Source organism: Lissotriton vulgaris, chromosome 1_1 (assembly GCF_964263255.1).
Source record: "Lissotriton vulgaris chromosome 1_1, aLisVul1.2, whole genome shotgun sequence".
In the NCBI taxonomy this organism is placed as follows: Eukaryota; Metazoa; Chordata; class Amphibia; order Caudata; family Salamandridae; genus Lissotriton; species Lissotriton vulgaris.
The window spans coordinates 329,334,893-329,348,570 of record NC_141685.1 but is presented as its reverse complement, the minus strand read 5'-3'; the positions used below and the strand labels follow the sequence as shown (position 1 = coordinate 329,348,570).

Sequence of the window (13,678 nt, the reverse complement as noted above, 5' to 3'; positions counted from 1 at the left end):
ACGAAAGGTATAATTGTGATAGACTTAGTTAGATAGTTAGCACGATTTGGGATGCTGTTGCTGTGGGAGGTGCTGTTGCTGGGAGAGATGCTGTAAGATGCTGATGAGGAATCGAATGCAGAACATTCTATCCTAATTTAATTGAGTTAGATAAGACTGCGGAAGAATCTTGAGGAGGAAGAGAGTGTCAGAGAGGGGTGTGATGCAATCGTTGGTACTGTAGAGAGCCTACTACTTGGTGACCCCTTATCGACATCAGAGAAGTTATTACTTCGAGAGGTTACAGAAGGTCTATACAGTCACACTTATTTTGGAGCACGTACTTTAGTATGGACAATACTCACTTGACGTTTCTTTACTTGTAATTAATGGGATTATTGATAAATGCTAAGAAATCATCATTTAGCCTTGAGAAAGTATTCCTACTTACTTGGTACAGACGAAACACGTGTTAGCTGTTCTTGATTTGATATGTGTTGGAAGAACAATAAAAATAACAACATCCATTGAGGCGGCGTGGACTGTTCATCTCATCTTCTGGAACTTTTTGGATACCTTACATTGGATAAATGACTTTTAGAAATTGTTTATTTACTCGTTTCTAACATTGGTCCATGATGATTTTGTTGTGATTGGGACCTAGTATACTATCCATGGGTGTGCTGCATTAGCTGATTTGTGAATACTAATATGGTCTTCCACAGTCGGCCAATAATTGTGAGGTTTGGGGTATCAAGTTATCAAAATGTGCCTTTAACTGTAAATATATGCAGTGTATAATAGAATGTCATTTTCCTTCCCATACATCACCAGTCACCCTCACTTCCTCTTTATGAGCCCGATTCACAGAATGAACTTAAGACTCAATCCTAAACTTACTACTATTTTGGTATTCACAGAATGCACTTACTACTTTTGGCATTCATGGAATGAACTTACTACTTTTGGTATTCACAAAAGTTAGGATTTTGTCTTAAGTCAGTCTTAAGTCTGTCTTAAGTTTGTCTTAAGACAAACTTAAGACAAATTCCTAACTTCTGTGAATACCAAAAGTAGTAAGTTCATTCTGTGAATGCCAAAAGTAGTAAGTGCATTCTGTGAATACCACAATAGTAGTACGTTTAGGATTGAGTCTTAAGTTCATTCTGTGAATCGGGCCCTATGTAATCGGTCTATCATTGATGATCTTCTAAAGTGACACAATGTTACTATATACAGTTTCTTCTACAAATCCAGGAATTAAAATAAATAGAGAGGTAACAACATAAATTGCAATGAATGTTCTATTAATATGTTAGGATATATTGAATGGCAAACATGGTGTCTGAAACGATTAACAGTGCCTAGATAGTGTTTTTCTTTGCATACTGTGCTACAGAGATTTCCATATTCAACAACTCTTTCCTAAAGATAGCTAAGCAAGTATGGATATGAACATGCACATTTGGGGTGCCTGCAGAGATATACATGTATATATATGTGTATCTACATAAATGTGTATATATGCACACCACAATGGGGTTCCACATATACATGGGGATAGATAGATAGATAGATAGATAGATAGATAGATAGATAGATAGATAGATAGATAGATAGATAGATAGATAGATAGATAGATAGATAGATAGATAGATTTATTTATTTTGATATGAAACAGGAAAGATGGAGATAAAGAGAAGCATCCATGGTGACCTACTTTGGCACACAGCAGAATATCCAGAAAATCTAGATGCCTCTTCTGTTGCACCTTCTCAAGCTCCTTCTCATTCTCAAGCAATGCTTTTCGACTTTTGATCACTGCATCTGTAAAGGGAACTGGCATGCTTAGCATTCCTCTGGTCATTCAATCATCAAAGGTCCAATGAAAGGAAGAAGAGGGCTTGTTTTGAATACCTGTGTGTTGGTGCGCGACCCTGCAGGCTCTGCGGAAGCGAGCCCCTTGGCGACTGAGATTGAAGATCAGGTCGCTATGGTATGGAAAATGCCGTATTCTGTAATCCACCAGATAGGACAGGTCAAAGATGGCTTGGATGTAAGGGCTCTCACTGAAACATAAAAAATATAAACAAAAGGTGTAAAGTCTGCCAAGTGACTTAATAGCACAGTTTGCAACGTGAAATGATGATAGGGATCGGAGGTCAAAAGTAGGGGCGTGATGAGTTTCTTTGTGTACGCGTAGTGTCCCAGCGTTTTCAATTATTGACTAACTTTATATCATTTTCTCTTTCTAGAGTTAGTTGGCACTGCAAGCATTATTTTGTTGTAAATAAGTGCAGACCTTACTCACATGTTTTGTGTCAGTACTCTAAAACTATGTTGCATTTGTAACTTGCAAGCATTTCCTGTGCAAAGGCTTAGATTCGATTTTCCACTAGTGACTGGACACAAAATACAGTTCCCTACCAAATGCCAGCAAATGTCCTCATTCACACACGGAAACCAACCCCGAGTATAAATGCACATGATTCATGTACTTTTCATAGCTTATGTGACAAATATCAAAGGTTTGAGGGAAGAGAATCACAGCTTTGCACAAAAGTACGTTTTGTCGCAATCTTTTGTGATTTAGTACGTGTACTTTGAGCTGGAATTGCCTTTCAAAAAATAAATGGTTTGCAGTCTCCTTCAAAAGTGATTTGCATGAAATTATAATGGGCGTTTTAATATTGTATTAGACCCTACCTTGCTTGCATGGTAACCGGGTTACCTGAAAAGCAATAAGAAACAGGGTGCAGACTCTATTCACACCGAAAATACTAAGAAGCTTATTAAGAGTTTGGTGAGTAGGGTACTCGGCCACTAACGTGGTGCAGTACCATGTACACCAAATTTGCTCACACCCACTCGATTTAGAGTTGGGGGAACCACATGTTTCTGCCAGTAGAGCCTCTACTGGCTCCGCTACTGGAAGCCTTTGGCCTATGGCACGACTGACGTTGACTGTCAATCAGTGGACGTCAGACCATTCGCCTTATTGCGGGCATATATTCTGTTGCCATTTTTTCCTTTTTTGGGCCACTAGGAAAACGAAATAATGACCCCCAGTTGCTGGGCCAGCATTTAAGAGACATACATTTTTGATGCTTGACTACTAACTGTCGCTTTTTTAAAACATTTGCAGTGAATATGGCACCTGCACAGCTCTACTTCAGTCATTTCAGAGGAGCCATCTTGGTCGTCACTCCTCTTAAGCCACAGAGCTCTCCACCAGCCTGACGAACTCCAAACATGGCGGGCAGCAGAGCACATTCCTCAACTGAGTATACCCCGCCAAACTCAAAATAAGCCCCTAAAAGTCTCAAAAAATGGAACCTTAAATACCCTTTATACATTTTCAGAATAACAAAATCAAGGAACATATTAATTTCAAATTTGCACAGAAAAAATAATCATCAATAAATTGCTGCTGCCAAGAGCCAGAAACCATCCTTCCAGCATAAAGCATAAGTGAAAATTCCCCCTCTCGAATTGGGTAAATAAGAATAAAGATACAGGGCCAGATTCACAAAGATTGTGCTGTAAATGTAACTTACTTTTGTAGAACTTCTGGCTTACTACTAGGTACCAGGAGTGAGTCAAGAGTACTTCTGGTTAACTCATGGTGTCCAAAGGTACTAAAAGGGTAGGTCACAGCAAATTCTTTGTGAATCACGGTGTACATTTAAAACAATAAATAGAGCAGATATCTCTGTGATTCCCACCACCATGTCATTACAGTTCAACAGCTGTGTATTACCTGGCCAAGGTCACACAGTGACGCTATATACAAGTCAATATGCAAATTATTTAGTTTAACTTATGTACACACTCACCTGTCAATCTGGCAGTTGCTATGGTAACTGAAGGCGCATTTCAAGATGGTATCGAGAGTCATCAAGCTGACATGTTCAAAAAGTTCAATAGACTTATTTTTGGTGATGAGTTGATCCCACTTATCCTAATGATACACAAAGATATTCTGAATCATGGTGTGTCGATTGTAAGGAGTAGAAAATCTTCAGTCACAGTCAACCTTTTACCTCAATTGCATGCATCCTAGCTACAGCCTAAATAGGTTGACTTTAAACTACGAGCAGAAAAGGATTTTGATATTTTTTTTTACCAGGATAAAGCAGCGAAAAGTGTATATGGGAGAAGTATGGTAAAGGCATACACAACGGTGTGTGGCACATATTGAATGAATGAGCAATTACGCATTGAATGAGCCTGTAGTATGAGAGTAGACGTGTGATTTTGATGAATTGTGATAGTTTACAAAAGGAAATATGTGGTTTTTTTTGTGATTTAGTGGATAACTGTAAATTAACTAATAAGAACCTTATTAGGATGTTGGCCTGACGAGCATCCAAACCCATGGTTTCGGTCATGGGACAAACCAACAAGGAGTTGGTGGTTCCGACAGCCCGATTACAATGTGACTGCCGTGGAGGCGGTCATAAAAAAAATGCTGTTTACCATTGTGGTCTGAGAAAAAGACTGATGCACTAGCCAAAATGGGAAAGCGCATTTTTCAAACATCCATCCACTGTGTGCCAGGCATGTGGTACCTGGCACAAGATGCATGGATGTTTTTGTGGGCACGACAGGTGGCCTCAGGGCTACATAGAAGAGGCCCACAGGGGAAGGGGCCTTGCAAGGGGCTCCCAGAGTCCCTTTCTGACAGATTTTCCGTTGCATTCAAACCACCACGGAAAGTCTGTCGGAAAGGGACATCTAAATCCCTACAGCAGTGCCTGTGCAGGCACTGCCTTCATTGTAGGTATTATGACCAGACCGATGCCCCAACGGGTCCGTGAGCTTGTCAGACGCTTCCATCGGTCCCACCGACATCATAATCAGGGCCGACTGGATTCAAGCTAACCTGTCTGATAAGGGGTGTTACCCCAAAAGTGCTCCCAGGATCCTTGTTTCCGGTCCAGGGAAGACCTGGTGTGATATGCTTATTTCACTGTTAATTATTCTTAGAGAGGGAATGTATCATAGAGTCACTGTAGAATACTGAATATGTCATGATGGTGGAATACTGAATATGTCATTGTGATATGTCATTGTGTTCTGCTTGAGCTTTGGAGATAAACCTGTTCAGTTGCTGTTTATGTTGAAGCCTGTTGGATGGGATCCTTATGTTGGAATAAACTTCTGGACTTTCATCTATCCTGTTTCCTGGTGGATTCTTAAAATATTACACTGGCGTAGTCAGCACCCTCATAAGGATCCTAAGACAAGCTATTTGAAGATTGAAGATTGGTGAGACTTTAAATCCATTATTTCAAATCTTCTTTAAGATATTCTATTTGTGATTTGATTGCACCTGCGGCTGTCATTTCAAAGTGCTCTGATGGCACCTGCGGCTATAAAATTTTAGTTTACAATCTTTTTGATTTAATTTATAAACTATTTGATATTTTATGGAATTAACTGTGACTTGATTGCGCCTGCGGCTGTTAAAATTATTCTCCTGTGCATTGATGGCACTTGCGGCTGTTTCATATTTATTTTAAAAAAGAAAAGAGGAAATGAAATGGTCTTGAAAAATCTAAGGCATTATATGGAATTCATATTTGTTATTTCTGCTTTCCTTTCTTTGGCTCAAAATTGGATCTTCGAGTTGTGCTAAAAATTTGATCTTGGAGTTGTGCTTTAAGTACTCAGCATCTTTCTAAAGCATGTTTCTAAAGCTTTAGCAAATAGAGCTAAGTGTTGTTGGCTAAGATTGTGTGACTTAAACGGACATATTTAAGTGGAATTGTTGTGTAAATATCTTCGTGGATCAAGTGCATCAAGCGAGGCTGTTACTGTGGTGTTGCGCTCTAGCCTCCGGCGCTCGGCGTGATGACGTGCCGCGCCGGAGCAAGAGCGGAACACCGGCGCATGCGCATTGAGCTTGGGAGAAAGCGCGCGAAGGGCAGTAACGGCAGTAGCGACTGGAGCTTGGTACAGCTAGACGCTCGGCGCTCTGTTGGTTAGCGATCTTGTGTTAAAGGTTATAAACCTTGTTTCCAACTTCACCTGGCATCGTGTGCTCTCTGGGGGGAAGAGTTAACAACATTACAGTGGCGACGAGGACTGGGAGCACCCCATTAACCCCTTGCAGCAACACTGGTGATGCAAGACAGGAGGAGAAGACGCCCACAACGTACCTGAAACTGGGACAGAGGCTCTCTGAGGTGAGCTCGCCCAGGGGACCATCGCTATTTACAACAGAGCGTGGCAGCAGCGCAAACCCACGACAGCCTACACCCACGTGGCTCCCGGCCACTTCAAGGCAAGTCAGAACCAGCACGGCGCGCAGAGGGGCACGTAACTGAGACCCTGGCAGAAAGAAGGGACGGTGACAGGGAGGAGGGTGAAGCACACCTCCCCAGCGCCACTAGTGGTGGAACTAGCAGTACACCGGGCAGTCCCAAAAGCCAAGGGGATGGCTCAGACAGAGAAGAGAACCCCAGTGCACCGAGCAGCCCAGGTAACCGAGACGGAGGGCCCAGAACAGCACCCAGAATGAGCAACCAGGCAACAGCCCTTACGGCACCCATCCCCTTCCTACCCAGACCAGGCGAGCCCCTAATGAAATGGGAGGACTGGAGGGAGTATTTCAAGAACTATGTGGAAGCATTGGAAGATGAGAACGGTGAGCCATTCCCCAGTGCTAGGAAGAAGAGTTTGCTACTGCACAACCTGGGCCCAGAAGGTGTTTGTGTGTTCGTCAATATTGTGCCAAAAGAGAGAGCAGACACGGAGGATGACGTCTTCAAAAATGCTCTGGAGGACCTAGACAACCACTATCGGCCGGCGGTATGTGTATCTATCGACCGCTACAACTTCCAGCAACGGAAGCAGGAAGAGGGAGAGTCGATAGATGACTACGTGGCAGCCTTGAGACGATTAGCCATCATGTGCAAATATGGGCAGCTACAGGACGAATACATCAAAGACCAGATAGTCATGCATACTACAAACAAGTCAGTCCAAGACATGTTATGGGCACAGAGAGAAGCATCGCTCAAAGACGTCATCGCCATGGTAAAGAAAGCGGAACTATCGAAACGCTCTACTGACGCGGCCAAGAAGGAAAGCACGCAGAGGCAGATGGTCAATAAGATTGACGAAAACCCTTCAGCCTACAAGCAAAAGGGATCCATGGGAGAGAGGAAGCAGGATTCCAGGTGGACAGGGAAGCAAACATCTCCCGGCAGGCAGCCCACAGACAGCAAATTCTCGTGCTACAGGTGCGGGAGCACTGCCCACTCGGGGCAAGACAAACGATGCCCAGCGTTTCGCGCCAGATGCTCCTTCTGTGGCCTGGTCGGCCATTTTGAGAAAGTGTGTCACAAGAAAGGAAAGAAATCCATGGTAAAGTGCATAGGGCAGTCCCTGTCGGAGGATCAAACGGAGGAAGACCTGGAAGACGACGACATGGTTTTATGTGTTGAAGACCAAGTATTGGAGGTAACTGGCAAGCGTTCAGACAAGCCGCGCACGGACATGCTCATAGGAGGAGTGAAAGTGCACATCGCTATTGTCTAAGGCTCTCCCTACTCCATAGTGAAGCGATCAGTATGGGAAGAAGATTTCGTGCCCACCCTAGGACCGGAGCTGCACCCGCCGGATATCCGTCCCATCTCATACACCAGCAACGCAATCCCCATGGTGGGTTTCCGCGCTCTGAAGTTCGAATTCAGAGGCAGATCGGCGATCTGCAAGCTGTATGTGGCAGAGCGAGAACCATCCGTGCTAGGCTGGAGAGACCAAGGTGATCTGGGAATCAAGTTGGATCCAGGAGGCAAAGAGCAAATCCTCTTAACGGAAGACAGCCGCTGGCCGCAGCAGGACAAACTGAAGTTGGCCTTTCCTAAGGTGTTTGGCGGCACGGTCGGGAAACTGGACAAGTTCGTGCACAAGATACTCCTCAAGGAAGATGCCCGCCCGGTGTCGCACAAGGTCAGGAACATCCCCATTGCCGTCAAAGATGCGGTCCAGCAGGAACTCCAGAGATTAGAAGACCAAGGAATAATTGAACCGATTGACAGCTCAGAATGGCTGGCCCCCTTGGTTGTAGCCAGGAAACCCAATGGCAAGGTGCGTCTATGTGTGGACCTTCGCGAACTCAACAAATGTTTAATAGTGGAGAAATTTCCTCTGCCGAGGCTCGAGGAAATGTTGGCAAGGACGAAAGGAGTGTCATGGTTCTCTACTATGGACCTCACATCCGCGTGTCATCAAATTGACCTGCATCCATCGAGTAGAAAACTAACCTCGTTCATCACACCCTTCGGGTGTTATCAGTTCCGTCGAATGCCGTTTGGACTGGCCTCGGCAGCCGCGGTGTTCCAGAAGTTAATGCACCGTCTGTTCAAAGACCTACCGGGCGTTCAATACTTGCAGGACGACATCCTGATCACGGGAACAGACCGAGAGGACCATGACAATAAACTGACAAAAGTGCTGACAGTACTACAAGAAAAGGGCCTCACCGCTGAGTGGAGTAAATGCAGGCTGGGAATGTCTTCCGTCACCTACCTAGGTCACGAAATAGGAAGCCAAGGTATATCCCCAAAAAGGCAGAACGTGAAGGCCATTTGTGATGCCAGGGCCCCAATCAACAAGGAGGAGGTGAGGTCATTCCTCGGAATGGCGGAGTATTATAGTAAATTCGTGAGACACTTTGCCACCAAGACTTATAGACTCCGTCAACTCATCAGGAACAAGTCGCAATTCAAATGGGACGAAGAGGCACAGCGCGAGTTTGAAGACCTGAAGGACGACATAAGTGGAGCGGTTCCCCTAGAAGAGTTAACAACATTACAGTTGCGTGTCAAGTGTTACACTTAATTTGGAGTTGGGCGCGTGAAAAGCCTGAAGTGTAGCAGCTTTGCAAAGGTCAACAAGCGTCAAGTTTAACCAGTGTTTTAAAGATAAACATCATCTTGTCTTGAGCGAGTTAAGAATTTTCACATCCTGCATTGTTTAAAACTCACAGATTGCCATCAGCGAACCTCGTGTCATCTCTCCGAACTTCCTGAAGTAGAATGCATTCATACACGTGCCTAGCAACCTGTTGTGTCTGAAATGATCTAATGAGGATTCCGTAGCGTTTCGTCTTTACGTTTTTGCGTGTCAGCCATTTTAAAGCAAATGTAAAATTGCATTGTTTCTTCAGAATATTACTTTTAGTATAAATGTCTTTTATTTCTCTTCAGTTTATTTAGTTTTCTCTCGCTGTTAACATAGAGTGCATAACTCTTGATTTCAACTAGCAGGTAATGAAAGAAAGGGTCACTTTCAAGGCCCTCTGCCTGGCCCACAAAGCTCTCCATAACACCGGCCCCCCCATACTAAACAATTGGATCACCCCCTACAGACCCACGAGAGCGCTCCGCTCAGAGCACGGAAACCTTATCACGATCCCCAAGGTGAAAAAGGCCCGGATAGGGGGCCGCCGCTTCTCGGTAAACACCGGACTCAAGTGGAACGCACTCCCTCTGAACCTCAGAACAGAGCCTGATCTACTCCGGTTCAGAAAAACCCTCAAAACTCTCCTCTTCCCCTAAACCGGTCTCTTACCTATCCGCTCCCCCTCATGAGTAACAAGGTTCTAGCGCTGGGATACCCTCGTGGTGACTACGCGCTCTACAAAACTTTAAATAAATAAATAATGTGTTTTACTAATATTTTTTTACGCGGATGATGGAGAACAGTGACATCTAGTGGATATTCTTGGTATAACAACTTGGTGAACATTTATATAATATTAACAATTTGATGAACATTGCGTTTAACAGTGGTTGTTCATTTAAATCAATTTCACCTCATAAAATATTTTATTACTTAAACTAGTAACATAACTGGGCATAAGTCACATCAATTCGTGAAGCAAAGAAAGGGAACCTTCTGTTCTTTGATCTAACAATATTACTGGACACAAGCTTACATCCACAACTTATAACTCACGATTATTCATGAATGCTTTTTGTATACAATTCAATGCTGATTATTATTGCTTGGATATTGTGTGACATTTGATTTATTATTCTTAGTTTGTTTCATTTCTGTATCATTTTTTTTTTGTTGGTATTGCTATAGTCATGCAGAATGTCACCGCTGCTCCTTTCTTTTTATCTTCTCCTGGGGAGCCTCAAATTAAGTGGAAGAAATGGAAGGTGGTGTTTGAGAGATATGCAAGGGTTTGTGGGTCCTTCCTTAGTGCGGAGAGAAAATCATCCTTGTTGTTGCACTGTCTTGGTTCTGAAGGCCAAGATGTGTTTGATCACTTACCTGATTTTTCTCCTGAGGAGGAAAAAGATCTTAATGAATACGAAATATGTATTAAAAAGTTAGACAAGCATTATTTGCCGAAAGTGAGCACAATTCTAGAACGTTATACTTTTGCAAAAAGGGTACAAGGCGAACATGAATCAGTTGAAAACTATGTGACCTATTTAAGAAAGTTGTACAAAAGGGGGTGGTGATGGACGGAGCATCTGAATCAATCAAACACTCACACCCAGTCAAAAGATCTGGGTTTAATCCATCACCATTCTTTAGCCCACTCTGCCACCCCAGTTCAGACATGGCTATATGCAAATCAGTCTGACCCTGTGCCTCATGTGAACAGTCCAGCCCGAACTGCCAAGCCATGTCTTCCCTGGACCGGAAACAAGCTTCCGAGGACCGGTTTCTGGCATTCCAGCTGTCTTCAGCCCGGCTTGCTTGAATCCAGTGGCAAAGTGAGCAAGGGTCTCACGTCTGAGCATACCCTGCCACACTTATGGCAGCCAAAAGCGGTACAAAAGGGGGTGGTGATGGACGGAGCATCTGAATCAATCAAACACTCACACCCAGTCAAAAGATCTGGGTTTAATCCATCACCGTTCTTTAGCCCACTCTGCCACCCCAGTTCAGACATGGCTATATGCAAATCAGTCTGACCCTGTGCCTCATGGGAACAGTCCAGCCCGAACTGCCAAGCCAAGTCTTCCCTGGACCGGAAACAAGCTTCCGAGGACCGGTTTCTGGCATTGCAGCTGTCTTCAGCCTGGCTTGCTTGAATCCAGTGGCAAAGTGAGCAAGGGACTCACGTCTGAGCATACCCTGCCACACATATGGCGGCCAAAAGCGGTACAAAAGGGGGTGGTGATGGACGGAGCAGTTCGGGCTGGACTGTTCCCATGAGGCACAGGGTCAGACTGATTTGCATATAGCCATGTCTGAACTGGGGTGGCAGAGTGGGCTAAAGAACGGTGATGGATTAAACCCAGATCTTTTGACTGGGTGTGAGTGTTTGATTGATTCAGATGCTCCGTCCATCACCACCCCCTTTTGTACCGCTTTTGGCCGCCATAAGTGTGGCAAGGTATGCTCAGACGTGAGTCCCTTGCTCACTTTGCCACTGGATTTAAGCAAGCCGGGCTGAAGACGGCTGGAATGCCAGAAACCGGTCCTCGGAATCTTGTTTCGGTCCAGGGAAGACATGGCTTCGCAGTTCGGGCCGGACTGTTCCCATGAGGCACAGGGTCAGACTGATTTGCATATAGCCATGTCTGAACTGGGGTGGCAGAGTGGGCTAAAGAACGGTGATGGATTAAACCCAGATCTTTTGACTGGGTGTGAGTGTTTGATTTATTCAGATGTTCCGTCCATCACCACCCCCTTTTGTACCGCTTTGGCCACCATAAGTGTGGCAGGGTATGCTCAGACGTGAGTCCCTTGTTCACTTTGCCACTGGATTCAAGCAAGCCGGGCTGAAGACGGCTGGAATGCCAGAAACCGGTCCTCGGAAGCTTGTTTCCGGTCCAGGGAAGACATGGCTTCGCAGTTCGGGCTGGACTGTTCCCATGAGGCACAGGGTCAGACTGATTTGCATATAGCCATGTCTGAACTGGGGTGGCAGAGTGGGCTAAAGAACGGTGATGGATTAAACCCAGATCTTTTGACTGGGTGTGAGAGTTTGATTGATTCAGATGCTCCGTCCATCACCACCCCCTTTTGTACCTATTTAAGAAAGTTAGCATCATCTTGCTAGTTTGGTAATGCAACTGATGAGAGGATTAGAGACCAGTTTATGTTTGGATGTTGCATGGAGAAGGTACGTGAGGAATTCTGGTTGAGGGATGAACCATCTTTGGACGAGGTTCTTACTGTGGCTAAACAAATTGAGCACGCTGTAAAATGTGTGGAAATATTGAAAAAGGATTCTTCCAAGGAACGTAAGGTTGAGCAAGTTACGTCTAAGGTTAAAACAGATTTTAGTAAAGGTTCGAGAGGCGGTGACTTTGTGAAAAATAGTCAAGAGAAACGATCAACTCTCAAATGTTTTGGATGTGGGAGTACTGGGCATTTAGCCAATAGTAAAAAATGTTCAGCTCTTAATCAAACTTGTCTAAAGTGTAAAAAGAAAGGTCATCTGACATCTTATTGTGAAAGCAGATCAATACCAAAGATTAAGGAAGTTAGTATTTACGAAGATGAGCCTGATAATTCATGTTCTGAGGATATGAATGTGGACAGATCATAGTTCATGTGGTTGATGCTGTTAAAAAGAAAAATTCTCCCTGTGATGATATTCTGGTTGCAGGTGCTAAGACAAAAGTATTGTTTGATTCGGGGGCTAAGATCACTATAATATCGAATGATATTTTTTGGAATAAGTTGAAAGATAACGTGAAATTTATTAAACCAGATATTAGACCCTTAGCTTACGGTAGAAAGCCCATTGATTTACATGGATACTTTGTGGGTCTCATAGAATATAAGGACAGATTTACTACGGGCAAAGTTTATGTTTCAAAGAAAGGTGACAGCATCTTGAGTTGGGTACATCAGGGAGACATGGGAATATTTGTAGATCCAAATGCTGATCCACCTATACAATTGAGACCTATTGTAAAGTCTATAAGTGTAACTAATGGTGAGGAGTACATTTTGAATTTAAAACACAAATACCCTAATGTGTTTAGGAATGAATTAGGATGCCTCAGGGGATATAAACACAAAGTTTTGCTGAAAGAGAATTCTGTCCCTGTTGCGAGCAAAGTTAGGGGTGTACCCTTCTCTGTAAGAGATGATATGGAGAAAGAGATTAAGAAATTGAGTGATTGGGGAATCATAGAGAAGGTGGAAGGGACAGAATGGCTTGCGCCAGTGGTCGCAGCGAGAAAACCTAACAGAGATTTGAGATTGTGCATAGATTTGAGACAATTAAATAAGTGTGTAGTGGTGGACAGGTATTCATTACCTAATATTAATGAGTTGTTGGTACAGTTGGGTGGGGCGTCTGTCTTTAGTACAATAGATTTGACCTTAGCGTACCATCATGTGGAGCTGGATGAAAGTAGCCATGATCTCACCTCATTTATAACGCCTTTCGGAACTTTCAGATTCGTGCATATGCCTTTTGGGTTAGTGTCGGCATCGTCCGTTTTTCAAAGGGTGATGGTACATGTTCTTCGTGGTATTAATGGAGTGTATGTGTATCAAGACGACATTTTGATTGTGGGAGATGATGACAAACTACATAACAACAAAAAATGACTGGTCTTGTGTGATGCTGTACTAGTAACTGAGAAAACCAGGGCACATGCAAATACAAGGAGTTACAACTGGCTGAGATATTCCCATCAGACCACCCTTTGGCGGAGTCTCATCATATGGGGTATTTGTTTAGTCCATCCAACCTACC

The 13,678-nt window shown here is 43.8% G+C and overlaps 1 protein-coding gene and 1 long non-coding RNA gene across 2 annotated transcripts in view; one reads left to right on the top strand and one right to left on the bottom strand.

Moving 5' to 3' along the window:
* The window catches only part of LOC147747130 (cytochrome P450 4B1-like), a 156,693-nt gene that overhangs the window by 98,668 nt on the left and 44,347 nt on the right, over positions 1-13,678 (bottom strand). Inside the window, exons 5-7 of the mRNA XM_086952388.1 lie at positions 3,816-3,940; positions 1,897-2,048; positions 1,700-1,806 (exon numbers count right to left, since the gene is read on the bottom strand). Of these exons, the coding sequence (XP_086808514.1) occupies positions 1,700-1,806; positions 1,897-2,048; positions 3,816-3,940 (384 nt within the window). The remainder of the gene's footprint in view (positions 1-1,699; positions 1,807-1,896; positions 2,049-3,815; positions 3,941-13,678) is intronic.
* Positions 1-13,678, top strand: part of LOC147747131 (uncharacterized) — a 121,600-nt gene that overhangs the window by 71,132 nt on the left and 36,790 nt on the right. The gene's annotated exons all lie outside the window — the stretch shown is intronic.